The sequence below is a fragment of the Sorex fumeus genome, unplaced genomic scaffold, assembly GCF_029834395.1.
Source record: "Sorex fumeus unplaced genomic scaffold, SorFum_2.1 ptg000006l, whole genome shotgun sequence".
Classification (NCBI taxonomy): Eukaryota; Metazoa; Chordata; class Mammalia; order Eulipotyphla; family Soricidae; genus Sorex; species Sorex fumeus.
The window spans coordinates 11,932,985-11,959,876 of record NW_026606063.1 but is presented as its reverse complement, the minus strand read 5'-3'; the positions used below and the strand labels follow the sequence as shown (position 1 = coordinate 11,959,876).

At 53.1% G+C, this 26,892-nt stretch overlaps 1 protein-coding gene across 1 annotated transcript in view; it reads right to left on the bottom strand.

The window, feature by feature from the left end:
- DTNB (dystrobrevin beta) overlaps positions 1 to 26,892 on the bottom strand; it is a 236,117-nt gene that overhangs the window by 19,911 nt on the left and 189,314 nt on the right. The window contains exons 11-14 of the mRNA XM_056124619.1: positions 16,878 to 16,965; positions 4,337 to 4,422; positions 3,625 to 3,738; positions 397 to 493 (exon numbers count right to left, since the gene is read on the bottom strand). Coding sequence (XP_055980594.1) covers positions 397 to 493; positions 3,625 to 3,738; positions 4,337 to 4,422; positions 16,878 to 16,965 — 385 coding nt within the window. The remainder of the gene's footprint in view (positions 1 to 396; positions 494 to 3,624; positions 3,739 to 4,336; positions 4,423 to 16,877; positions 16,966 to 26,892) is intronic.

Here is a 26,892-nt window from a genome sequence, read left to right as displayed (position 1 = left end):
GGCAAGCAAGACCCGAACGCTCTTAGACTAGCTCAGGTACCAAGTGCCCATCTGGAGCGACTTATCGTATTTCTCCAAATATTAGGCTGGCTTCTCTCTTTACCATTTATCAAAATGGCACACTGAATATTCACCATTAAGCCATTAGGTGAAATCTTATTTTAACGAAAAACTTTTGAGGCATTGAGAAATAATCATTTGTAAGTCATCATTATAAGTAATATTCTATTTATAACCGTTCATATTTATTCATGTGAGAACCATGTAGAGACATTACTCCAGTGTCAGTGACTTTTTGTATAATTGGCGTGAGGGGGCCTGAGTGAGGAGAGGAGGTGAGGGGGCCTAGGTGAGGAGCTGAGCACACCGGGAGAGAGGGCGACGGGGTGCTCCTACCTTCAGCAGCTTCATGAGTCCTTCCAGCTGAACCATCAGCTCCCGCCGGCTCTCCTGCAGCGCCGACATCCTCTGCTCCAGTTCATCTTTCCGCTGCCTGTCAGAGAGGCGAGGCCGTGAGGAAGGAGGCTCAGGGGCCCTCAGGGAGCGCGCGGGGCAAGGGTGAGGCCTTGGGGCCCGCTCCTGCTCCTGCTCCTGCGTCTAAGCGCGTGGGCAGTGCCTGCCTTCCAGCCCCAAACCCAGGCTTCCCGGAGTGCCTCTCTGAGAATTCCCTCTTCTCCAAGGACCCAGTCAGTGCCATCAGCTGACACCCACACCATCTCTCCACAGTGCTCTCCAGGGTCGCCGCCTTCCCTCCACTGTAGCAGTGCAAGTTCAGTGATCCAAGGGGTTCACCGCTTCTAGCCCCTCTCCTTCCCTCCTAGAGTTCCTATGACAATATGACACTGTGTGCCAACGCTATATTACTTAATCGATTATGAAACTACAGGATTTTTTGTTGGGGGTGAGGAATCCTTGTCCACCAAAGGATTCCCAAGGACGTGGGGTGCACGTCCCGCCCATGTACATGGGCTCCATAAGGAGCTGCTGACGCGTGCAGCTTTCGAGAAAGTCTTTCAGCCCGGCTGGGACACTCTTCTCTCCCTTCGTGTGTGTGTGTGCTTGTGTGTGCACACGCGGCCAAACGTCACAATATGTGTGGGAGTCAGTGGGCTGCCTGGATGGACACCCGCATGGGGGCAGCCATGGTAGATCTGGAGAGGACCGGATCTGGATCTGGAGAGGATCTGGAGGTCCCGGATGACCAACCGCTGCAACACTGCCACGGAGCCAAGGAACACGGCACAGTGTGGGAATACCCAGAGCTTGGAAAATGAGTGAATGATAAACCGAACTCCGGTGGTAGTGTTGGGGTGTCAGCTCTGTGGGGCAGGGGAAAGGGAGGAAAGAGGAGCAGAAATTCAGCAGGACCAGGGGCCTGGGCTTCGGTTCACCACTCTGCTTCTTCTCTTACACACCGGTCCCTCACGGTGAGACAACCGTACTTCTGAAAACAGAGCCAAGGAGAGCCCAAAGGCCGGAGCTCAGGCCTTGCACCATCAGGCCCAGGAACCAAATACTCGAGTTCACAGTGGCGTGCTGGGTGAGCATCGCAGGGAGTGGCCTTGGGGAACCAAGTGCCACTGAGGAGGCCTCACAGCCCTCGAAAGAAACCCAAACCCAAACCCAACAAAACCAGTCCAGGGGGAAAAGCTAGTCCTGTGACAAGGCTCGCTACCTCTGATCTGCGGCAGGGAACTCTCCAGCTCACGTGATTCTGGGGGCTGGGCTGGCTGGGGGGCCCTAATCCCCTACATCCACCCAGTGATGGAGTTCTTGCAGCAATGCGGGCAAATTTACTGATTTCCTCCACAGTTAGAAATTCTGTTTTTGTTTTTTGCTTTTTGAGTCACACCCAGTGATGCACAGGGGTTACTACTGGTTCATGCACTCAGGAATTACTCCTGGCTGTGCTCGGGGGACCATATGGGATGCTGGGAATCGAACCCCGGATTGGGCCACGTGCAAGGCAAACGCCCTACCCGCTGTGCTATCACTCCAGCCCCCTACAGTTAGAAATTCTGAAAAATTTATTTCTGTTCCTACAGTCTGAGGAAATTCTCCTAGTCTTGTTGGAAATTTTATTTTTTTAATTTTGGTTTTGGGGCCACATCCAGCTGTGCACGGGACTTACTCCTGGTTCTGTGCTTGGGGATCCCTCCTGGCTGGGTTCAGGGGATCCAGCACCTGTAGGCGGTGCTGGGGACTGAACCCGGGTTGGTCACACACAGGGCAAGTGCCTGACCCACTGTGCTTTCCTTCGGGCCCCAGGTTTTGTTGTCAGGTGTCTTCCCCTTGGTGCTGTTTCCAGACAGCATGCAAGAGTCTTGCTACGGACCCTGGGCGTTGAGCAACTGGGCCCGCTCTCCTGTGGCCACGCAGATGCTGTGTCTGAGATTAGGGTTGCTCTGACTTCTGGGGTTCAGACCCCACTTGGGCCAAAGTTCCTGCTCTGTGCTGCTGTCCCTGGCCCGGCTCTTGGCTTCCTGGACTCCCCTGCAGCCTGGAGCCGCGAGCCCCAGGACACATGCTCAGCCACAAGGCATAAGAAGACACCTGGGTGCTTTACTGCATGCTCCCAAAACCGGCCACGTGTGTGCCAGTGGCTAACTTGGAGGTAAACCTGATTTAGCAGAATCTGCTCAGCTGGTCTCTTGGCCACTGTGCTAACCGCCTACCTCGGTTCCAGTCGGAAATGAGAGTGGAGTCTTGGGGGAAAGGGCCACTGGATCCCAGTGGTGGGCATGGGCAATGCTGACACCCGGAAGGGCTCTGATCCGGTGGTGTGCACAGAAAGAGCAGGCCAGCTATGGAATAAGTGATGCATCTCTGGGTATAGGGGGATCCTGGCTGAGCAGCTCAATGAGGGAGAGGCCAAAGGAAGACCCCAAAAAGGAGACCACCAAGACAGCCCACTCAACAACAACTAACCTGTTGGGTCAGGTATGGTTCAGGCCCGGGGGGTTCAATCTCTGCCCCCCATGCCGCCCCCCCTACCCCGCACAAACAAAATATCCCTCATGTGAAACGTCCTGGCCCAGACACAGGACCCGCAGCTGGGCCTTGAGGCGGGCTGGAAGCAAGTGGCCCACTCGGTGTCCAGGGTTTCCGGCCCACGGAAGGGCAGCAAAGAAGGCGGTTATGGGGCCAACCCCAGCCCCCAACGCCTCTGGTGAGAACCCTCCCCTACGAGACAGTACTGGAAGCCCCTGGGTCCCCCCGAAAGCACACCAGAGCAGGGGCAGGAGCTGCTCACTGCCCCATGGGACCCCTGTCCTGAGGTTCAGTCTCGTGACCCTCGAGACCACGTCTGTGTCCAGGGATGGGACAAGGGAAGACCCCCGCAGACTGCCTTAGGGGATGTCTCAGGCTGCATCCCCACTCCCCGCAGTGCCAGAGATGCCCTGGAGTGGACAGGAGAGCCGGCTGCCGCTCCTGAACAAAGTCTGCCGAGGCGCCCACGGGGCGGGAACCCAGGCACCCGAGCTGAAACGGACTGAGTGGGACGCTTAGGGGTTGGGCCAAAGGGGCCCAGCGCTGACCCCCACCCCCACCCCCCGCCTCGGTTTGATTCGCTGAAACGGAAACTCGGCTGGCGGCACATCACCCCTGCCGCCCCCTCCTCACCTCAGCAGACGCAGCTCGGCCAGCAGCGTGGGGTTCTGCTGGGCCTTCTCGGGGGTCGGCTGGGACGCCTGCTCGTGCTCCAGCCGCAGCCGCTGGATCTCCTGCAGGATCTCTCTAGGGGGAGCCGAGAGAAGGGGGGCTCGCATGCTTCCCGACCTGCTGCCTGGGCAGCCCCTGCACCCCCTGCCCCAATCCGGGCATGCTAATGGCCCCTTGTGAGCAGCGGCCCTGGACGGTGTCATCTCGGCAGCAAGCTCAGAAGAGTGTCATCTCGCGAACTGGGGGCTGCCAGGCAGGAAACAGGCCATTGGACTCGAATGGGCCGGGGGCTGGGGAGGGGGAGTGGGGGTGAAAGGACTCTTGGTGCCTGACCCCTCCAACCCCCGGCAAGAAGGTTGCAGATCTGGGCTCTCCTGGCCCATCTCTCTGTTGGTCCCGGTTCCGTGGCTCTGTGCAGATGGGCTGCCGTGTGGCCTCCACGTCTTTACGTGGCTTATTCAGTGGGAGCGGGGGATTCCTTGTGGCTGTGTGACCAGTGCGGAGAGACAGGGATGAGCTGAGGGTTTGGGGGGCGTGTGGACAGGCGCGGGGTGCGGCCCTCCTGCCCTGAGGCTGGCGTGTCTCCCTCTGGGGGACCCGTCCTGGAAATCCCAAGGCCAGCGAGTCCGCGAGGAAAATGCCACCTGGGCACTCCGGGCCTCGGCGTTCTCACCTGTTCTTGTTTTCCAGTTCTGCAATCAGCTGCCGTTGCTGCTTGTTGGCATCAAAGTTGAAGCTCAAGTCGGTCGGCGGCCGGGGCTGGAGGAGGAAGGGGAGAGGGAGGGTCTCAGGGCGTCCCGGACCCCGCGCTCCAGGGCCCGGGCTGACGGCTAATTTCTGAGGTACGGGGAGCCCGCCGGCACCCCCACTCACCACAGGCCAGTTTTGGGCCCTTTTCCACCAACGCAAAAAAAATCCTCTCAGGCCAACGCGCGGTGCCCCTCCCCGCCCCCCCCCCCCCCCTTGCTGCCCACAGAGTTCCTTTTCTAGAAAGTTCATGCAAATGGAACCGAGAGCATGCAGCCTTTGCTCTGGTTCAGTGCGGGCTGTGGTTGGACGAAAGGCTGTTGTTTCTGTGGGCACACCCTGAGGAAGACCCCGAGGTGGGGCAGAGTTCCCGGGAGTCCCGCGGTGACCCCACAACTCCCATCACGAGACGCTGCCACGTTCTTCCCCCAGTTCCTCCATTCCACCAGGGGCTTTTTTTAGTGCAGTCAAATAGTTTCATGTAAAGACAGCTACTCGGAGACATGCGAGAGGGAGAGAGCGAGAGAGTGAGAGAGAGGGAGAGAGCGAGAGAGAGAGAGAGCAAGAGAGCGAGCATGGGCTTCACAAAACACCAGGGACTGTTGTCTTTTTGGTTTTTACCATCCTATGGGGTGAAGTGTATCATTTGAGGTTTTTTGTTTGGTTTCTGTTTTGGATTACACCCAGAGGTGCTCGTGTGTTACCTGGCTCTGCACTCAGGAATCACTTCTGGAACGTTCAAAGGACTATCAGGGATAGAATTCAGGTTGGTCATGTGCAAGGCAAATGCCCTACCCGCTGTACCATCGCTCCGGCCTCTCATTTGAATTTTTCAGCTCTAACAAATACCACCTGTTAAGTGCATACTTGAGTGATTTTTATGCTTATGAGGCTGTGAGATCATTGCTGATTCCAGAACATTTTCATCATCCCCAGAGGTCTCCCATTCCCATCAGCGGCTCTCCTCTCTCCTCACTCCCCTTCTCCCCAGCCTGACAAAGAACCTGCGTTCTGTTCCCGTGGGTTTGCCTGGGCTGGGGATTCCACGGAAGCAAAATAAAGTAGGCCATCTCTCCCGTCTGGTTTCTCTCAGCAGAATATTTTTGTGGCTCACCCAGGTGGAGGCCTGTCTCTCAGTTTCGCTCCTTCTTACAAATAATGCCCCGCTGCACTGTAGAAGTTCGCATCGACTCCACAGCTGGAGGGCATTTGCCTTGTTTCCACCGATGGGCTCCTTTCGACACTCCTGTTGTGGGCGCTGGTACCTGTGTCTCTGAGCGGAGTTGTTCCTTCTTGGGGCCCCTCCATCACATGGTGCTGTCTCTAAGCAGCTGTGAGCACACATTCTCCACTGCCGTTCCACTGCCATCTGTGTGGAGGGCTCCACGTCCCCCGAATCCTCGCCAGCATCTGCTCATGCGTCCTCCTCTGGTCGCACCCATCCTGGAGTGTTTGACGTGACACTTGTTGTGCAGCTGAGCTGCGTTTTCTCAACGACTGATGGTCTGTATACTTGCGGGTACTGCATGACTGGCTGCGTATGCATCTTCTTTGGAAAAATCGCGACGGCTTTGTGCGTGCACTGCGATTTCCCACCCTTCTTGCCTTTACGGGAATCTGGGCACTTAGAGGGAAAGCCCACTGGTTTGATATACCTGTGCTGCAATCCTCAGGCTGTGAGTTCAAACCCTAGTGTGGCCACAGGTGCCAACCGTGGTTCTGACAGCCCCGCGATGCAGCCGGCGGCTGTGCTCTCTGTGATCCGGGCACCCCCATAGCCCGTTGTGCGTAAGCACCACCATTGATGGGCGTGGGCCCTGGTGAGCGACACCCCCAGAATGTGCATAGTCACCGGAGCAGAGGGTGATGCCAGCGAGCATGTGGGCAAGCTCCCAAGGGCTGCAGCGTCTGGCGGGGAAGTGTGGGAGCACCACAGCCAGACGCCTGTGTAACCCTGGTTACTGTAGAGACCAGGACTGTGATGGTGATGAGTGGGATAATGACACAAGAAAGGTGGGGAGGCCTGGAAGCCAATCAAATGGAAGACGGGTACATTTCCTGTACTGGTTCATCAGGGTGGAGGTGATCCAAGATGAAAAGGAACTATTTTTTTCTGCTACAGATCGAAGCTGGAGCCATAGCATTGCGGGTAGGGTGTTTGCCTTGCACGCAGCTGAACTGGGTTATATTCCTCCATCCCTCTCAGAGAGCCCGGCAAGCTACCGAGACTATCCCACCCGCACGGCAGAACTTGGCAAGCTCCCCGTGACGTATTTGATATGCCAAAAACAGTAACAACAAGTCTCACAGTGGAGACATTACTGGTGCCCGCTTGAGCAAATCGATGAATAATGGGAGGACAGTGCTACAGCGCTACAGATCGAAGACACTCAAGAAACTCAAGTGGCATTTTCTAATTAAACTGGGGCAAATCAGCTTCGTTCCTCTCCTCTCCCCTCCCCTCCTCTCTTCTTCCCTCCCTCCCTTCCCTCCTTCGTCTTGCATTTATTCCCCAGCATCCCATATGTCCCCCAGGCATTATCTCCTAAGCTCAGAGCTAGGAGCACCACTGGTTATAGCGCCATCCACCCAAAATTCGGGGGAATTGAGCAGATAGTTCAAAGGGTTGCATGCTTTATATGCAGAAAGCCTGGATTCGATCCCCAGAACCACAAGGTCCCCCAAGCACCACCAGGAAATGGCTCCAAAGCAAAGAGCAGGGGAGGAGGCCCCAAACACCACTAGGGGTTCCTCCAAGACCCAAAGAAAAAAGATAGTGGCCCAGCAGCCAATGAATCTTAATTTCCAATATTGTATTCTGAGTCTTGTAAGAGTATGCACTGAACTTCAGAAAAATGGTCTCCTGGGACGGAAGCTGCCGTGAGTAACAGACGCCGGCTCCCGCATGCCTGGCTGCGTGTCACAACTTGGCCATGTTTGGGGGGTCCGTGTTTCCTGGCCATGGTGCCTGTGTGTGTTCCTGGTTGTGGTGCTCACACACACCTGGTGTGGCTGGAGTCGTGGGTGCAGGGCCACCAGGACACCCAGGTGGGTGCATGTGGCCTCATTGGGGATTCAACTCATAGCCTGAACAGGCACTGCAGGTGCCTGACAAGTGTCTTCTAACCTCTTCCCACTGGCGACTCAGTGGCTCTCCCAGTCCCATGCCCCAGAGAAATATCCTGTGGATGAAAAACCAAGTTGAATGAGTTGAAAAGGACTCAGCAGGTGATGAGTTTCTAGAATAAAAAATTGTCAGTGCTGGGCTGGAGCAATAGCAAAGAGGGTAGGGTGTTTGCCTTATGCGGCCAACCTGGGTTCGACCCCCAGCATCCCATATGGTCCCCTGAGCACTGCCAGGGGTAATTCCTGAGTGTAGAACCAGGAGTGATCCCTGTGCATCGCCAGGTGTGACCCAAAAAGCAAAAAACAAACAAACAAACAAACACAAAAACAAACTGTCAGTGCTGGGGCTGGAGTGAGAGTACAGCGGGAGATTGCCTTGCATGTGGCTGACCTGAATTCGATCCCCAGTGTCCCACATGGTCCCCTGAGCACCACTAGGCGTAATTCCTGAGTACAGAGCCAGGAGTAATTCCTGAATGCAGAGCCAGGAGTAACCCTTCTGTTTCTCCAGCTGTGACCCAAAAAGTCCCTCCCCCCAAAAAAACCCAAACAAACAAAAACAAAACAAAACAAAACACCACCTCCAAAAAACACCAAAACAAACTGTCAGTGCACTAGTTGAAGGCAGGTCAGTGTTACAGAATGGTATTATAGAGAGGGGTTCTGCACTTCCTGACAAAGTGTTCTGGTTCTCATTCTGCTAGAAGAGAAGGACCGTGGAGGAGACAACTCAGACAGACATCTACATGCAGGAAGGGGCCTTGGCCATACACACACAGAGAAACGTTAACAAGTCCTGTTCATGCGCCTTTACTTGAACTGCCTTAAAAGTGTACTAGGGAAGGCCAGGCCCATGTCCCCCCACCACTGTCATGTAAGCTTGTCTACCGGCCCTGTTCTAGAGACTCATAAAAAATCTCGGAAGACATCAACAAGCCACAGAAATATGTCGGAAACTATTCCTGGCACCCTTGGAGCCATCTTGGGAGGAAGGCAGGCCAACTCCAGACATACCAAAGCACCAGTGGTTACAGTCACCTCCCAAACCTGCTACCATACCTCTGGCCAGACGGCTCTGTTAAATATTCTGAATTTTTTGTAGCAGTATCTCCAAACTCCACAATACTGACTTCCCAGTTTTAGCACACCAGATTGGCTGGGAATGTATCATGGAAGCCAACCAATCTTGACTAACAAAAACATTAAACACAGAAGCTTAACTTGCAACAACAGCTAAGTAAACCCTCAGACAAGGGCTTAATACCCCCATGGCGAAATGTCAAAATTTTCACAGATCCACTTTTTGCATTTTGGGTCACACGCGGTGATGCTCAGGGGTTACTCCTGGCTCTGCACTCAGGAATCACTCCCGTCAGTGCTTGGGGGACCATATGGGATGCTGGGGATAGAACCCGCCGCGTGCAAGGCAAATGCCCTACTCGCTGTATTGGCCCTCAGATCAACATACTTAAAGAGCAGATTCAAAAGATGTGAAATCAGCTTTTTCATGAGGTGATTTCTGATTCAGATACAAAAGGCCTCCTATTGATCGCGATTAGGACACCGGACAAGCCTGTGGAAGAACTCTTCTCCACATCGTATTCCCTGGGACCCGGAGACCCAAGGCAAGTAAGCGGATTCCTAGATCCCGATTCCTATGCAACAGGACCAGCGACACTTTGGCTCAATGATCCCCCAAGCTCCGAGCGGCAGGAACTTCTGGTGGGCACTCTGAGGAAGCCCCGTCTTGAACTAGGTGCACTGCAAGGAGAACCCAGCCGTAGTGCCCTCTGCCCGGGGTTCTGAGAAATGGCTGCCCTTATTCCTAATCCTTTCTAGACGGAAACACACTGCCCTAGGAACAACTGACTGGAGGAGTTTGGCATTCAAAGATACGTGGCCACTCACAAAACTCAACAGTGGGGCTGGATTGGCCTCCTTGCATGCAGGAGGTCAGGGTTGGATCTTGGACACCACGGGGTTCCGCTGAGAACTCTGGGAGAAATCGTCAAGGAACTGAATGGGAGGGGGAGGAGGGGGTGAAGCCCCCTAGCACTGCTGCATGTGGTCTAAAGCACACCAAGAGTTCAGTACAGACCTGGGCTCCTGGCACCTGGCCATGGGGGCTGCTGCCACGCCGTCGTGGACAGGTTTAGGTCAGAGCAATGGAAGGCTTTGCCTTGCACATGGCTGACCTGGATTTGATTCCCGGCATCCGATATGGTCCCCCAAGCACCACCAGGAGTAATTCCTGAGTGCATGAGCCAGAAGTAACCCCTGGGCATCACCGGGTTTGACCCCCCCCCCAAAAAAAAGACTTACAGGTTTAATATGCGAGAACAAAGGCTCCCAAGAGAACAACCCCTCTATTTCTGCTTGAGCATCTAGCATAGGCAAGTCTCTAGCCAAGAGCTTTCCTGCTACCTTCCCGGCCCCTCGGGAGGCAGGCAGCTCCGCAGAACTCCCTCCAGTTTTCAGGAGCTGGAGCCGCATGTGAAAAATCCAGGGTGAGCGTGGAGACGAGACGGACAGCAGAGACACTGCAGCACGTCGGCCCGCTCCATCTTCGCCGCCTTCCCGGGGCAAGCCTCACGTCATCGCCTCCTCGCTCCGACGAGCTGCAGGGCTGCAGATTATTAATCACTCGTCTCCCTCCCTCCTCTGCCCCTCTCTAAAACCTCAATTACGCTTTTTAGGGCAAGTGCTTCCCTGGGTGGCTGTAAATCAGAAGTCTTTCTTTTTACAATAAAAATCGATGGTCCTGGAGAGCGTGTTGGGAGAGCGATGCCAAGAACCCGCATGATTTGTTTGGTGCCTTGCACGTGATCACACTATGTAGCCAAGTGTGTGGAAGCCCCGAGTCACATGTGTGCAGAGGCCCACGAGCTCTAAGTCTCAGGAGAGAGTGGACATTTCTGGAAGGGTGCGGGCCTTGGCGGAGCAGCTGGTGGGACTGAAACATCGGGAGGGAGCGGGGCTGGGGTGGGGGTAGCTCTGGAAAAAAACAAAAGCGAAAAGAACAAGAACAAAAAATTCTCTCCTGGAAAATGTGCGCGTGTTAGGAGGTGTGACCCCAGGCGGCTTTCCCATCATTCCAGGTTTCTCAGAATGAGGTTTACAATGTCTGGATATTGTGGGGTGCAGCCCCGAGTCCCCCAGCACCACAGAGCTCTCGTGTTGAGTTCACGGGCCCAGTGGGCTGAGAGGCATCAGGAGGGGCCCCCAGGCCTCCTGAGTACTACTTGGGAGACCGCGATTCCCCCACCCTTTCCCCAAATTCACAGATGTGTGGCCTCAAACACAGGGTAGAATGTATGAGAACCTGTGAGGGGTTGCTGGGAGGATGATGATCGACCATACACTGCAGTTTTGGCCCAAAGGAGTCCAGGTACCTCGGGAGACCCACAGGGCCCTCCTGGTGCGTCTGAACACCTATGATTTTTGATGGGGGGTAGGGGTGGGCGAGGGTGGGCTCAGGTCCCTTCCCACAAAGGCAGGTGCAAGGGCTCCCCGCCCGCACTGAGGGGCACCTGTGGCCGTGAAACGAGTTAATGGTCTTTCTTTGTGGGAGAGGGTTTCTGAAAATAAAATCAATACAGAGCCTATCTGGCAGGCTATAAATACATTCTTTTGAGCGCTACACCCACTTTATGCAAAGCACTTGTATCAGCCAGAGATTAGAGGATTAGAAGTCTTGCGTTGAACAGAAACCCAGTCCAGAAAAACCCTCCCCTCCCTTAAGATAACCGCATTTTGGAAAATACACAGAAGATGAAAGGGATCCGGTCAGGACTGAGTCTCAAGACCCTTCTAAACAAGTCTCGTTTTCACAGCATGGACCAGCAACTATCAGTTGCAAACAGACTTATCTTCTATGCAGTGAAGGGGCCGGGGGTGGGGGGGGGTGGGGAATCTCCTTTCCAGGGACAAATATGTTCTTCAGAGCTTTTATTGACAATATTTTAAAAGTCAGCAGGGTTAAGCAGGGGCTTTAAATCTACTTCATTTAAAAGATCCACCAAATGCCCAACTGGGCACATGACGTTATTTTCAGGGAAATATTCTCACTTCAACACCAAGTGGACCACTCGCCGTGGACAGAGAGCATGAGGGAGGTCTAAGTCGCCCCACGGAGCTGAGTCCAGACGCGCCGCCGTAGTGTGGCTCCTTTTCCCCGAGCTTTGGAGCTGTAGAGTAGACCTAGATGTAACTCCCAATACTACGCTATTCAGAAAGGGACTCTGAAGTCTAACCAAGCCAAAGGAATAAGTGATTAGGGGATGGAGAGGGGGAGGAATGAAGCTGGATTTTCCACTAACAACTTTTCTAATTCTGTCTCCCAGGAAAGCAGTCACCCACTCCCTGGCCGAGCACAGAGTATGGTCCCCAAGGATCTGCCTACTTGTATAACCAGAGTTGGCGCCATCCTCCTTCTTTGTGCTGCAGACACAGTCTCCCAGCCCGGGGATCCCCGGCATCTGCGGCCTTTCAGTGGGGGCAGTCGAGGCTCACTGCTCGTGTCCTGCTCTGTTGTGGGGGCTGCTCCCTCAGCCACCTCACCCTCCCATCACCTGCGGCTTCCAGGTTTCATTCTTTCCCCACTCAGCCACAGTGTCCAGGGGGCAAACTTCAGCCGGCGACGAGGGACTCGGCCCAGTCGGAAGGTCGACACACTCAGGGTCTGTGGGCTGTCTCCTTACTCGTTTTCGGGCGTTTTTTTCTCAGAATTACCGCACTGAGTTCAGAAGGACGACAGGCATGGAGCGAGCAGTGTTAGCACGATACTCCTCAGCATGAACTTCATGGCCACCTTCAAAAACCTCTATTTCTCCTTCGTGCTTTGTATGGTTTAGTTAATTCCAGGACATTAAAGATATATGTCTTTTAGCACAAAGAAAAAGAGAAACTCTTTAGTTTTGGGCCATACCCAGGAGTGCCTGCCCGGCAACGCCTGGCAAGCTCCCCGTGACGTATTAGATATGCCAAACGCTGTAATGACAAGTCTCATAATGGAGACGTTACTGGGCCTGCTGGAGCAAATCGATGAACAACGGGAGGACAGTGCTACAGTGCTACCCAGCAGTGCTCAGGACTTCAGGGCTCACTTTCGGCATTGTGGGGTGGGGGGATGTGTGGTGCTGGGAGTCTCACTGGGGCCAGCTGCAAGGACACCCCGTATGAGGTGCCGGGGCTTCAGACCTGGGTCAGTGAGATGCAAGACGAGTGCCCCGCACTATCTCTCCGGCCCTCATTTGCCTTTCTTCCGTTTCTCTTAGCAATGTGTTTTCTGTCTTGAATAGGCTTTGTTAAATTTATCCATTAAGACTCTGATCTCTTTAATGTTAATGAGATTAGAAAATGGTTATTTTTCCTGTATTTAAATTTTTTTTAAGTTCTTCTTTTTTTTTTTTTTTAACTTTTTTGGTCCTATCCGGCGATGCACAGGGGTGACTGCTGGCTCAGTAGTCAGGAATTACTCCTGCTGGTGCTCGGGGGACCATATGGGATGCTGGGGATTGAACCCAGATCAGCTGTATGCAAGGCAAACATGTACCAAGTTCCTAAATTTTTCCTTAGAAGATTCTTTTTTTATATTCATTTTTAAACAGTTCTTTTGTTTTTAAAAAAAAAACAACAGTACCATTATCCCTTTATACTTGCAGCCCTGCTCCACCATGCCCACCCTCCACCACGGTGCCACGGCCCCTTCCCTCTATTCACCCTCCAGTTCGACTGACCATATCTCAGGGTCGCTTCCACGAGTGATATCTAATCCTTTGCATGGATTAAAAAAAACTGCATGTTTTCTGCATATGATCGAGATCATCTGGTATTTGTCTTTTCCTTCTGACTCACTTAGCAGGACATCCTCCAAGTCCATCCAAGTTGCAACAAAGTATAAGATCTCTTCTTTTCTAATAGCTTCACAGTCCTCCACTATGTAGGTGGACCACAGCATCTTCATCACTCCTCTGTCGTGGGGCACCTGGGTTGTTTCCAGATCGTGGCTACTGTGGATAATACTGCGGTGAGCACAGGTATGCCAGGTCCTTTTGAAGTCAAGTTTTTGTCTTCCCAGGAGGGACATGTTGGGTCAGATGGGAGTTCTAGTCTTAATTTTTTGAGGTGTCGATAAACTATTTTCCACAGAGCCTGGACCAGGCAACCAGCAGTGAATGAAAGTTCTTTCCCGCTCACATCCCTGCCACCACTTACTGCACGGACTGTTTCTGGTCTTTTCCATATAGACATTCTTGCGGGTATGCAGTGGTATCTGTCTGTCATTTTGATTTGCATTTCTCTGAAAAATCAGTGATGACCACTTTTCATATGCTGGTTCACCATCTTTCTGGCATCTTTGAAGGAAGTGTCTGTTCATCACCTCTCCCTGTTGTTTTCTTTTTGGGTCACACCCGGCGATGCTCAGGGGTTAGTCCTGTCTCTGCACTCAGGAATCACTCCTGGCAGTGCTCAGGGGACAATATGGGATGCTGGGGATTGAAACCAGACAAACACCCTACCGCTGTATATCACTCAGGCCCCTCTCCATTATTTGGATGGGGTTGTCTGATGTTGAGTTGTAAAAGTGCTTTATATATCTTGGATATTGGCCCCTGTCTGACAGATAGATTGCAAACAGAGTGTCTTTTTATTTCAGCCCCATTTCTTCCACAGGGCATGAGTTTTTAGTTTGAAGTAGTTTCATTTATTTCTGCTTTTTCTTTTTTAAACCAACGAAATTAGTTGTATCGTTAAAGACTTGAGTCTTCAATTAAAGAAGTCTCCAGTAGCATGGTGAGTCTTGTTTATATTTTCCTCAATGATTTTAATAGAAAGAGGTTCAATATTGAGATCTTTAATTCATTTTGAATTCATCATTGTACATGATGTGAGAGAGTGGACTTCCTTCCCTCCCTCCCTCCCTCCCTCTCTCCCCCTGTAGCAACTGCTGAAAAGACTGCTCTCCTGGTTCTGCTACATGCACTGAGTCCCTATGTCATCTAATTGTCTGTACATCTGACATTTACCTCTAGGCTCTCAATTTCATTCTATAAATTTCAAAGTCAGTTTTTGTTCCAGTATCACACAGTTTTGATCACTAGCTTTATTGTTTTTAGTTTATTTTTTCTTTTAAAATTTTTATTTGGGGCCGGAGTAATAGCACAGCAGGTAGAGTGTTTGCCTTGCATGCAGCCAACCTGGGTTTGATTCCCAGCATCCCATATAGTCCCCCGAACACCACCAGGAGTAATTCTTGAGTTCATGAGCTGGGAGTAACCCCTGTGTGTCGCTGGGTGTGATCCAAAAACAAACAAACAAACAAACAAACAAAATTATTTTTTTGGCGTTTTGGGTCACACCTATCGATGCTCAGGGGTACCCCTGTCTCTGCACCCAGGAACTACTCCTTGTGGTGTTTGGGGGAACCATGTGGGATGCCAGGGATTGAACCCGGGTCTGCCATGTACAAGGCAAATGTCCAACCTGCTGTAGTATCGCCCTGGCCATGTATTAAAGTCTGGGAATGCATTTTTTTTTTTAAATCTCAGGATCATTTTGAGATTTTTTAAAAATCTCAGGATCTGGGGGTTTTATGGTTTCATATGAATTTTAGATGCATTTGTTCTATATTCTTTTTAAAAAGCTCTGTGCATTTTGATGGGATTGCCTTTTATCTATAAATTACTCCAAGAAAAATGGTCCTCTGGGGAATATAAAGTAACAGAATGGGAGTCGAACACCCAAGAACAGTTAAGTACCAGGAGGTCTGCTCCACGGCTTGGAAGCCAGCAGCACATGCTGGGAGAAAAGGCAGCTCAGACAGAGAAGGGAACACCAAGTAAAGGATGTCTGGAGGACTCGCTCGAGATGTGAGATACGTGCTGAAGGTAGACTATAAACCAAACATGATGGCCACTCAATACCTCTATTGCAAACTACAAGGCCCTAAAGGAAAGAGTGAGCAAAAAGGGAATACCCTGCCACAAAGGCGGGGTGGGGTGAGGGGGTGGGAGGGCTACTGGGATCATTGGTGGTGGAGAACGGACACTGATGGAGGGATGGGTACTCGGTCATTGTATAACTGAAACCCAAGCATGAAAGTTTGTAAGTTTACAACTGTATCTCATGGTGTTTTGCTAATAAAAGAAAGAAAGAAAGAAAGAAAGAAAGAAAGAAAGGGAAGAAAGAAAGAAAGATGGTCCTTTTTAATAGTACTCTTTCAATACATGAACAAGAAACACATTTCCATTTCCTGGTGTTTCTTATTTCTTTCAGAAGTGATTTGTAATTTTACCTAAAATTACAGTTTATATACACATGGTTTATAATTTTCACTACAATTACATATTTCATCTTCTTTGTTAAATTAATTCCTAGCTATTTGAGGTTTTTAGAGATAATCATAAATGGGATAGTTAAAAAAAATTTCTTTCTCTTCTATATCATTGTTTACTTATAAGAATGTAACATATTTCTGTGCCTTGATTTTGTAACCCATTACTGTATAGGTTTATTGTTTCTAGAATTTTTTGGTGTTGTCTTTGGTATTTTCTGTGAATAATATGTCATCTTCAAATAGTGATGGGTTGACTTTTTTGCCAATTTAAATTCCTTTGATTTCTCTTTCTTGCTTAATTGCTGTGGCAAGTACTTCCAACACTATGTTCAATAGTAGTGGTGACAGTGAACATCCTTTCTTAACTAAACATTTTTTTTTACTGCTAATGGTATTTGTACTTCTTTCCTATCTCACTTTTCCTTTGTGTATTTTTATTTTGGAGCCGCACCCAGCGGTGTTCAGAGCTTATTCCTCACTCTGCGCTTGGGGATCACTCCTGGCAGTGCTCGGGGAAACACACCGTGGAAGGCAAGTGCTTGCCCCGCTGTACTAGTCCTCTGCCCCCATCTTGCCTTTTTGGCCTTGACCAGGACTTCTCGGGGCTTGTTAATTTTATTGATCTTTAAAAAAAGCAAATTCTGACTGTTGACTTTTTTTCTGGAACAATCTCGTGTGTCTGGGTCATGTCCACCAGGTGGTGCTTAGAGGTGGCACTTGACTTGGTGCTCAGGGGCTGCTCCCAGCCTGCTGGGCGGGGGAGGGAGGCATGTGGTACGGGGCTCGAACCCGGGACACAGCAGGCAGAGCCTAAGCTGCAGCCCTGTGAGCCCTCTCCCTGACCCCCCCCCCCCCCCCGACTTATCTTTAGCAGACAGTGGCCTCTTCAGACACAAAACCGAGGCCCTGGCAGTCCTTCTGCCGGCTGCTCCCTCCCTAACCCCTTTCCTGCCTTTCCTGCTGGATACCACTGACTGTATTTCAGCGTGCCCCGGGCACTCACCACGTTCCCCGCCTCTGCAGCCAGCCGGGCGGCGTAGCGCGCGATCAGCCGGTGCTCCTCGTCCAGACGGCCAGGGCTGTCCAGCACACTGCAGGCAGAGACACAGCCAACAGACGTCAGTCAAACAGCCCCCTCCTGCCTCTCGCATACAGCCGCTTATTTTCCAACTGGGTAGCCAAAGAAACGGGGGGCCCGGCCCACAGCTGCTACTGGTCTCCTGAAGTGAAGGAAGGCCAGGAGAAATGAGGGGGTGACTGTCAACCCGCTTCCCGCGGCACAGCCCTGCACTGGGGAGTGGGTGGGGGGCCGAGGAAAGACACCAACGAAGTCCGAGAGGGATTTTCCCATCGGAGGGTCTGGAAAAAGGACTCATGATTTCGAAAATGTAGGTCATGAATTCAGCAAGACCACCATGAGAAAACAAATGACACATTACAAATGACAAATGAGTGTTGATTAAAAAAAAAGAAAAATTAAAAAAAAAGAAAAAGAAAAACATCTTTATGAACATGGGCTTAATGAACACGGGGCACACAAAACTGAAGACCCTGGTCTGTGTAGGCCCAAGATACTGGAGAGGGGAGAAGACCCCACGTGTCCAACATACCCCTCAGCCCGTTTGGTAACTATCGCCCCCCATCTCAGACTCACACATTCAGCCCAGGAAACTGGGTTTTGGGTCACACCTGGCAGTGCTCAGGGGACCATGTGGTACTGGGGATCAAATCTGGGATGTGACTCCAGACCATGACGCTCTCTGGCCCTAACTCCCCTCACCTTGTTTAAGGAATAGGAGCAGCCTCCCCACCTGCTCCACCCCCTCCCCCCGCCCCCGCCAGCTCTGCTTGGGGATCCAGCATTCTTGGTCTGGACGGAGAAGCCTCAGGGTGGCACCCGGGGGTGCTGAGGGGTTGTGGGTGCCAGGATGGAGCAAAGTATGCGCTCAGCCACTTGGAGCCACCACTGTGGCTTCCTTTCATCCACTACTTTGTTACTTTGTTTTAAGGGGGACCACAGGTTGCTTGGAGGTGTTAAGTGTGAACTAAGAAGGGACCCCGGAGATGCTTCAGGAACCACATGGTCTTGGGCTACAGTCCAAGAGCTCCTGCCTGCAAAGCCTGTCCTGTGGCCTTCTGAGCCATCCATCTCCCCGCCCTTGTTCAGACACTGATTGTAACCACCTGTCTTTTTTTTGGCCACACCAGAAGTTCTGAACTTGGAGGCCACTCCAGGTGGCCAGGGAACCATGCGGTTGTGTGGGATTGAACCCAGGGCTCATGCATGCAGAGCATGTTCTATGGTCTTTAAGCTAGCTCCCTGGCCCCTAATTTTTAACTAGAGCACTAAAAAAAAAAATCTAAGATTTGAAAGAGCCACTCAGATGGGGTGCCAGATAATGCTCAGCTGGAAGAAGAGGTGCCCAGCTAGCTCTGTGCATGTGTGATGCTCAGCTGGAACTCAGCCCAGCACACACACAAGTTTACCCTTAGGCGGGCGTCCCCTGACGGTGCTCCAGGGACCAGTCATATATGGTGCTGGGGTACTGAACTGGCCACAAACAAGGCCAAATGCCTTGGTCCTGGGTTCTCCCTCTGGTCCTCCCGGAAGGGCCACTAATAGCTCAGCAGGGGTGACCCGGGGGCTTCACAGGCCAGAAGTTCTATCAGGAGCTTCGCTTTGTGGGCGATGATGAGTTTATAGCACACGGAAACTCATCTTCAGAGCTGGCCTGGAAATTTGGGATTTCAAGGAGTGTCTCCAGCCGCTCTGAGAGCCGGAGTGTCAAACCCAGAGGGAAGCAGTTTCTCGGCCGGTCCTGGTGTCTCCTTGGGCTCCCTGCTACCTGCTCTTCTATGCCACCAGCCCCAGGGAGCCCGGACTCAGGTCAGGAGGTGGCAGCCAACACGCTGCTCCCATCAGCACCATCCATCGCCTGGAACTGTCCTTCTAGTGACAAATAGCCTGGCAGGTTGGGGACAAGTCTGGGAGAGTGGGGCAAACCACTGCTGGCTGAGGAGACCCTCTCTGGACACAGAGCACGTCCAGAAGCTTCTTTCCTCCCCTCAGATGGGCCAATTACCAAATGGGCCAGGCCAGAGCTGCCCCCTGCAGTTTCCCCCAGGGCGTTAGGACAGGTATATGCCCCCAAGCTAGGGCAGGCCGACCTGGGGAGAGGCTGAAAATGAGCAACAAGGCCGTGTGACCTTCAGCTGGCAGTGGACAAACTCAGGTGGAAATGTAAGGTTTGCGCGCCTCCCGGCTGAACTTGAGAGATGATGGTTTCCTCTCGCCCTGGCGCAGAGAGCCTTGAGGATGGAAGGAGGGGAGGGAATGGCCATGGCCAGGGGGCTGGGTGTATGTGGACAGGTCCACCCCGCAGGGCAGTCTGGCTCTGTGGAGTGCACAGAGACGAGCTGGCCAGCGGCAGACATCTGTCTGCAGGGCCGGGTCTCACGAGGCCCCATGAGCCAGGAGGAGGCCGAGAGTCTGGAAAAAGTTGTGGGCGCTATGGGTCACACAGTACTGTGAGACCGAAACAGTGTGAAGTCGGAACAGGTGGATGGTGCTGGCCTTGGCCCAAGTCAGCACTCGGGCAGGGGCCCGTTGGTGGTGGTGGTAGTGGGGGGCATTGATCTACTCAAAACTTTGCGGTCTGCAGACAGTTTGGATGAGCAGAGGCCGTGTCACATGGCCCCTGCGAATGGCCACCGGGCTTGGCTTGGCGAGGCTCCCCATGAAAGGGGTTAGCAATCTTTCCGATGTCGCCCTTTGGAGCTGGTAGCTTCTCTAGAGAAGCTCTGTGTGCAGAGTGCCTTCTGGCTGGCACCCACAACCTGCCGTCCCCCCTTCCGTGGGCCTGGGCTCCCCACCTGCGGGGGCCGCGACCCCACTGACCGTGCACAGTGCTGCAGGCGGGCCACATAGGAAGCGATCAGTGCATGCTCATCGGCCAAGGGGCTGGCTGTGTCCTGGCTAGGCTGCAACCTAGGAACAAAGGACAGCACGTGCGACAGACAGACAGACAGACACACACACATACACACACACACACACATACACACACACACACGCAGACATCGAGAAATGGGCATGGGTTACAATGGGCAACATTTCACAATGCACCAAAAGAGAGTAAATCACGAGACGGAAAACAATGAAAATAAAAAATGATAATGCATAATGGTATATGGTATTATAGCACAGAAAATACATCTCACAATTCTTGGAACAAACACTCCTGCTCAGGAGACGGCTCTGGAGGACGGTCCATCCAGCTACGGGGCAGCCTAGACTAGGAGGGGTCCCCAGGAGTTTCCTCCTTTCTGCCCAGGGCCGAGTCCAGTCACAGATACCCTCAGGCAGGGAAACTGAGGCACACAGGGGCAGTCTAACAGGCCATATGACTGATGTGTTTTTGTTGTTTGGTTTTTGGATCACACCTAGTGATACTTGGGGTTTCCTCCGGGCTCTGCACTCAGGGCTCACTCCTGATGGAGCTGGGGGACCATAGAGGGTGCTGGGGATCGATCCCGGGTTGGCCATGGGCAAGGCAAGCGTCTTACCCTCTATACTATTACTCTGGCCCCCTGACCAATCTTGACAATTTCTGTTCAACCCATAACCTTTTGTCATTTATATCTTTTATTTTTTAATTATTTAAAAAATTTTAGGAGACAATTGTCCTCAGCATCATTGAAATACCCCCCATAAATATGCGCTTCAAGCAAACTTGTTAGAGTTCTACCCAGCTGTAAGACAGTACTGTGTGGGCTCAAGTGAGGTTTTCCCTTACAGATATACAGAAGGTCTTGAAGCACATGCATTTAAAACCAAATAGCTTTTTACTCCTGAAAATGCCAAAACATACAAAAAATGAAGTGAGCACCACACTTCAATTAAAAAAATAAGAAGCTGGTTGACTTATTTGGTTTTCTTTACTCGTGGCGGTGCTCAGAGGACCATATGGAATGCTGGGAATTGAACCCGGCTTGGCCACGTGCAAGGCAAACGCTTTACCCGCTGGGCCATCGCTCCAGCCCCTGGTTGACTTGTCTTCTCTCCCCCCCACCCCGAGACCAATTTCTCAGGCGGCAAGGCTCGCACCGCGTGTCTGGGCGTTTATGACTTCGCTTGACAATACCAGACGGTCAAATACTTTCACAGAGCCTCACCACCACTCTCGGCCTAACAACTGATCCCAAATTCGTTATGTCACTTCAAATTCAATTTGAATTCATTTGAGAATTTTCTTGAAACTTAAAAAGAGAATTCATTTGCAGTTAACATCAAGCTCTTGGGGGCTGGAGAGCGAGCCAAGGGCTGGCATGCGTGCCCAGTGGGCACTGGACCAGTTCTTGCTTCTCAGCAGGGTGTGGTCTCTGGGCATCACCTGGGGAGGCCCGAAAAGATGAATCAATACAACCCACACCCGGACCCAGGCCCGGCTTTGTATCGGGTGGGTGTTCCTTCCAGGTCTGTGTTTGGTTGGTCGCTGTTTTCTGGTCTGTCTTTGTTTTGGATTTGGGGCTATACCAGTAGTGCTTGGGGTTGGCAAACGCTGCGCTCGCCCACCGAGCTATCTCGGGCCCCATATGTTTCTGTTTTAAAACCACTCTGGCATTTCCCTGTTTTCTCTTATGCCATTTACTTGGAGAAGGGGGGTGCGTGGGGAGGAGGTGGCACTGGGAGGCATAAAACCACACAGGCTCTTCGCAGTGAACCTTATTCTCTGGATGGGCTGTTTCCTCTGGTATCAGTCTGTTTCTGTCCCCTGTGGCTGGATCTGCATCAGGAGTGCACGGGAGACCCCGGGCATGACACACAGACTCAGCATGTGCGAGGAGGACCCGGGCACTGCACATTGACTTAGCGTGTGCAGGGAGGTTCTGGGCATCATACACAGACTCAGCGTGTGTGGGGAGGCCCTGGGCATCACACATGGACTCAACGTGTACAGAGAGGTTCTGGCATCACACACGGACCCAGCGTGTGCGAGGAGGCCCTGGCACGGCGCAGGAGCTCAGGAGCACGCAGATCACGCGAGGCGGATGGCGGAGACCTGCCGGGACTGTCTGGAGAGGGCTCAGTTCTCCCAATGGCTTGGGGGACAGAGCAGCGGAGATGGGCCAGGGCAGAGAGCACCCCATGAACTTTGGGAGGCTGCGGAATCGCCCTGGGGCCACGCATGGTGGGTGCCTCATGGCTGCACTGCAGGGACTCTGCCCGTGGGGCTGTGGGCCTGGCACTGTCGGCCAGACACTGGCATTGATTTCCAGCCCTGGGCAGCACCATGCAGGGGGAGAGGGAAGCTTCTCCAAGGCCAACGGCACAATTATACCTGCTGGCTGAGAAAAATCCCTCTGCCTGCAAGCAAACGGATGCACCGGGGGTGAGGCGGGGAAAGGACTGTTTCCTACGAGACACGGGAAGGAGGAGTGGCTCAGACCACAGGCACGCAGCCCTTCCTTCTTTTGGTAGGGGGCACAGCCTTTGAGGCATGGGGCCCAAGCCCACTCTCATCACACCAGAGCTCAGGGTCCCTGCACTGTTGGGGGCTGTGACCACCGAAGCCACCCAGCACCCCGGCACGTCTTTCTCCTCTTTTGGAGGAGGAAAACACAACCAGAGTGCTCAGGGATGACTCCTGGCTCTGTGCTCAGGGATGACTCCTGATAGGCTCGGGAGACCCCATGGGGTGCTGGGGATTGAACCCAGGTCGGCCACGTGCAAGGCAAACATCCAACTCGCTGTGCTGTTGCTCCAGCCCTCCAGCGCGTGTTTGTTACATGATAGCTCTATTCGGGGCTGGAGTGATAGCACAGCGGGTTGGGCATTTGCCTTGCACGCAGGTGACCCGGGCGACCCGGGTTCGATTCCTCCACCCCTCTCGGAGAGCCCGGCAAGCTACCAAGAGTATCTTGCCTTCATGGCAAAGCCTGGCAAGCTACCTGTGACGTATTCCACATGCCAAACACAGTAACAACAAGTCTCAGGATGGAGACGGTACTGGGCAGGCTCGAACAAACTGATGAACAACGGGAGGACAGTGCTACAGTGCTACAACTCTATTCAAGTGAGTGGGAGCGTCCTAAGTTTGATACAAAACGGTGTGAAACGAGGGTTCAGGCGGGCAGATGCAGGCTGGGTCGGCACTGGTGACCATGGAGGGATGCTGGGGCACGTGGGGGGGGCCTGTGCAGAGCGCCCCAGGGCAGCAGCGCTCAGTGGGCCCCTTCCCTTTGTGGCTGTCATTGTGAGGAGCCAATTTTCGGGGGGGGGGAGCTCCTGGGTTCGGTGTCTGCTGGGGCCGTGCCGTGGCTGAGATGTCACACACATCGACTGCAGTGCATTCAAGGTCACACTGCTTGTGTAATGCAGGAGTATGACACATAAATCACACTGGGGGGGAGGGGGATTTGGGATCGGAGCCTTAGCCTGACAACTGTGAGGCAGGTGCTCTACCCTGGGCCGGATTCCGGGCCTGGAGCCAACTTCTTAAGAGGAGACGCAGCCAGGAGGTAGTCACAGTTAATAGCCTCCAAAGCACATATTAGAAATGTCTAAAAAATGGGGGCTGGAGTGATAGCACAGTGGGTAGGGTGTTTGCCTTGCACGCAGCCAACCCGGGTTCAATTCCCAGCATCCCATATGGTCGCCCGAGAGCCAGGAATAACCCCTGTGCATTGCTGGGTGTGACCTCCCCCCAAAAAAAAGTGTAAAATAGGGTTAGGGAGGTGGATCAAAGAGCTGGGGCACAGAGCTTGGGTTCGATCCCTGGCATCACAGGGTCCCCCGAGAACCACTGGGCATTGTGTCTCTGTCTCTCTCTCTCTCTCCACACAATTTCAATTTTTAAATGCGTAAAAAAGGGGGCTGGGGAGATAGTACAGCAGGTAGGGCGCTTGCCTTGCATGTGGCCGACCTGGGTTCGATCCCCGGCACCCTTATATTGTCTCCCTAAGTACTGCTGAGAGTGATCCCTAAGCAAAAAAATGGTATCAAATGGTGTATTTCTGTGCATACGTGACAGAGAGCAAGGGAGCAGTTGACCTGAGAATTGGCCTGCCCTAGGCCAGGGTAAGTTTGAGGAGGCTCAACGAGAAGCCGAATGACGAGAACTCAGGCTGCGGCTGTGTTCCTGGTGTCCCCCGGAACCTCTGACCCAACTCTGTACCCTGCTATCTTCTGGCCTATCTTCTCCTGTGTTTTGAGCCATAGCTCCTAACAAAACCTGGGCGGGGGTAACGCTTGAAACCCCGGGAAGCACAAGCTCCTGCTTGGGCCCCCGGAAACCCAGAGAGCCGTCTCTTGGCGGAGAGCCAACGCACCCGGCGCGAAGCCCCGCTCCTGACGTCTGCGGCAGGGGAGATGCACCCTCAGGCCTTCAGCCTCAGACTACCTCGAGGTGGAAACAAATGCTCAGTCACTGTGCCTCTGCCAGCCTCCATTTCTCAAGTGAATTTTCGGAAGTGGGGGCTGGGCCGGACTCACATTTTCTGAACGTCCTTCCCTGCGTGAGAGCTTCCGAGGGCTGACCTTAAGTGCTGGGATGGAGATGGGATTTAATCGGAACCTGGGAGTGGGTGCGAGCTGGCCATCTGGCCAGGGCCATCGGGTGGACGTTGGAGGCCCGCCAACACGGACGACCCGCATGCCAGAAGATTAGGTGTTAATTTTCAATTACTCTGCTTTTCAAAACAAGACTGGAGGGGGGAAAAATAAATCCCTTCGTTGCCGTGGAGAGATCTTCATGAAGGATTCGCGGCGGCGAGCCACAGCCTGCCTGAGCCCCCACTAACGGAGACTGCTCACCACCCCCCACCCCCAACCCGTCCTGGAAAGGGGCCCGCGAGGCCCAGAGCCCCCAGAGGGCTGGTGTCTCGCGGGGGGGGGTGGGGGGGGGGAGGGGTGGCTTCCCTTCGCCTCCTCACTCATCTTCCCAATATCTCTGTCACGCCTGAAGGACACAGCGGATTGTGGTGTTTACTGTCCTGCCGGGTTCTGTCGCCAACAAGATAAACCCTTTACCTGGGCACCTCGCCCGAGAGGCATTTTAACACCTCTCTGGTGACACTCACCTCCTCAGTAGCCCAGAAATCGTATTTATGTTCTGGCAAGGCCTAGTCTTTTAGAAAAAAACAAACAACAAAAAAAACCAAAAAACGAAAAAAAACCCCAAAATCCTGCTCTTCCTTCTTCTGAAGAATGTGTAAAAGCTCTAGCCGAGAGCATCCCTTAAGCTCCCTAGCGAGCTGGAGGTGGTGTTTCTAGTATTTCCCTCACACCTCCGCAGGCAGGGGTGCTGCCCCAGCACAAACCCAGCTGGAATGAAAGTTGGGCTTAGCTCTTTCAAGAAGTAAAAATGAAGCGGGGAGGGGCTGGAGCAATAGCACAGCTGGGAGGGCGTTTGCCTGGCAGGCGGTCAACCCGGGTTCGATTCCCAGCATCCCATATGGTCCCCTGAGTGCAGAGCCAGGAGTGACCCCTTTGCCTGTGCGTCGCTGGGTGTGACCCCAAAAAGCAAAAAAAAAAAAAAAAAAAAAGAAGCAAGGAGGCCAGGGCAAAAAGATGGGTCATGCATTATGTTTGCACATACATGTACTTTCCCAAGAAGCAGAAGCTATGCACTTCCTCCTTAGCCCCTCTCATTCAATCAAGCTATTCTACGTGGGACCCCTGAGAAAAAATGGAAAATGACTGGGTTGACTACAGGCCCCTGGGCAGCAGTGTCAGGGAAGGAAGCTGGGGTGCAGAGGGGAGAGGGGGCTGGTGCAGGAAGGGGGGAGAGGGAGGCAGGGCACCCTCTGGAGTTAGGGTCCCCCTTGCTCTGGTGGTCTCCAAGCCCTGGCCACATAGAACCCAGCTTTTTCCACTGTTTGAAAGACAGAAAGTCTGTGTTCCCTAAGCTTCTGTCACAGCCCAGAGCTGTGATGAAAACTGAGGCTGACACTGGTGTCCTATGGGGCTCAGTGGGCCCGGCTATGTGGAGGGGTGGGGGGTTGTAAAACTCTACAGCCACCCCAGTGCTCAAGCTTAGTCCATGCTCTGCACCTGGTGTGGCTCAGGGGACCACGTGAGGTGCTGGGGACCTGGGTCGGCCTTGTGCAAGGCAAATGCCCTGCCTGCTGGATTACTGCTCTGACCCCTGGTCTGTGTCTTTTTAAGAATTTTAAGAGGTGTGAGTTACCTTTCCTTTGTATGCTCCAGCATACAAAGCAGCATCCTTAGCGACGAGCACAGTGCCCACGAGCCATCACTGACCAGTCTTCATTGTGCTGAACTGGGTCTGTGCTTTTGAAGTAAAATGTAATACCCGAGGCTAAAAGAGCTGAGACCAAAAGACCCTCCAAACGCAGGAAGCCAAAGGTCTTCTACTGAAGGTGTTGGTTACTGCTATGGTTACGAGAAATTCCCACAGCACTGGTGGGGGATTGTGTTCACACGTAACTGAGACCCGAGAACACATTTAATAGGGGGAGGTGGGGAGACAGAGAGAAGGAGGGAGGGAGGGGGGAGAGGGAGGAGAGGAAGAGGGAAGAAGGAGAGGGAAGAGAGAGAGGGAAGAGAGAGAGAAGGAAGAGAGAGAGAGAGAGAGAGAGAGAGAGAGAGAGCATGCAGGAGGCCTGAGTCTGATCCCAGGTTCCACATGATGCCACAAGCTGGGAGTGGCCCCTGCTCACAGCACTTGGAACAGCCCTCTGTCACCATCCTGTCTCGCCTCTAAACGAGACAGGCAGACAGTGCGGCGCTTCAATTCCCTTGCCTGTTCATTACGCAGGCCCTGCCCAGTGGCTCCTGCCAGGAGACCTCCCTCCTCCTAACTGGGAGAGCTTTCCGTCCCCTGGGGCTCCTGTCCCCAGTAGCGGGAGGTCCTGTGCCTCCGTTCCTCGCTTTCCTCAGGCTCCAGAGACGCAGCTCTGGAGGAAGGAGGAGCGCGCTGGGACCTGCGCTGTCTAACTGGGCCGAGAACAGCCTGGTCCAGGCGTCACACTCCGCCTTTATCACATTGGGACAG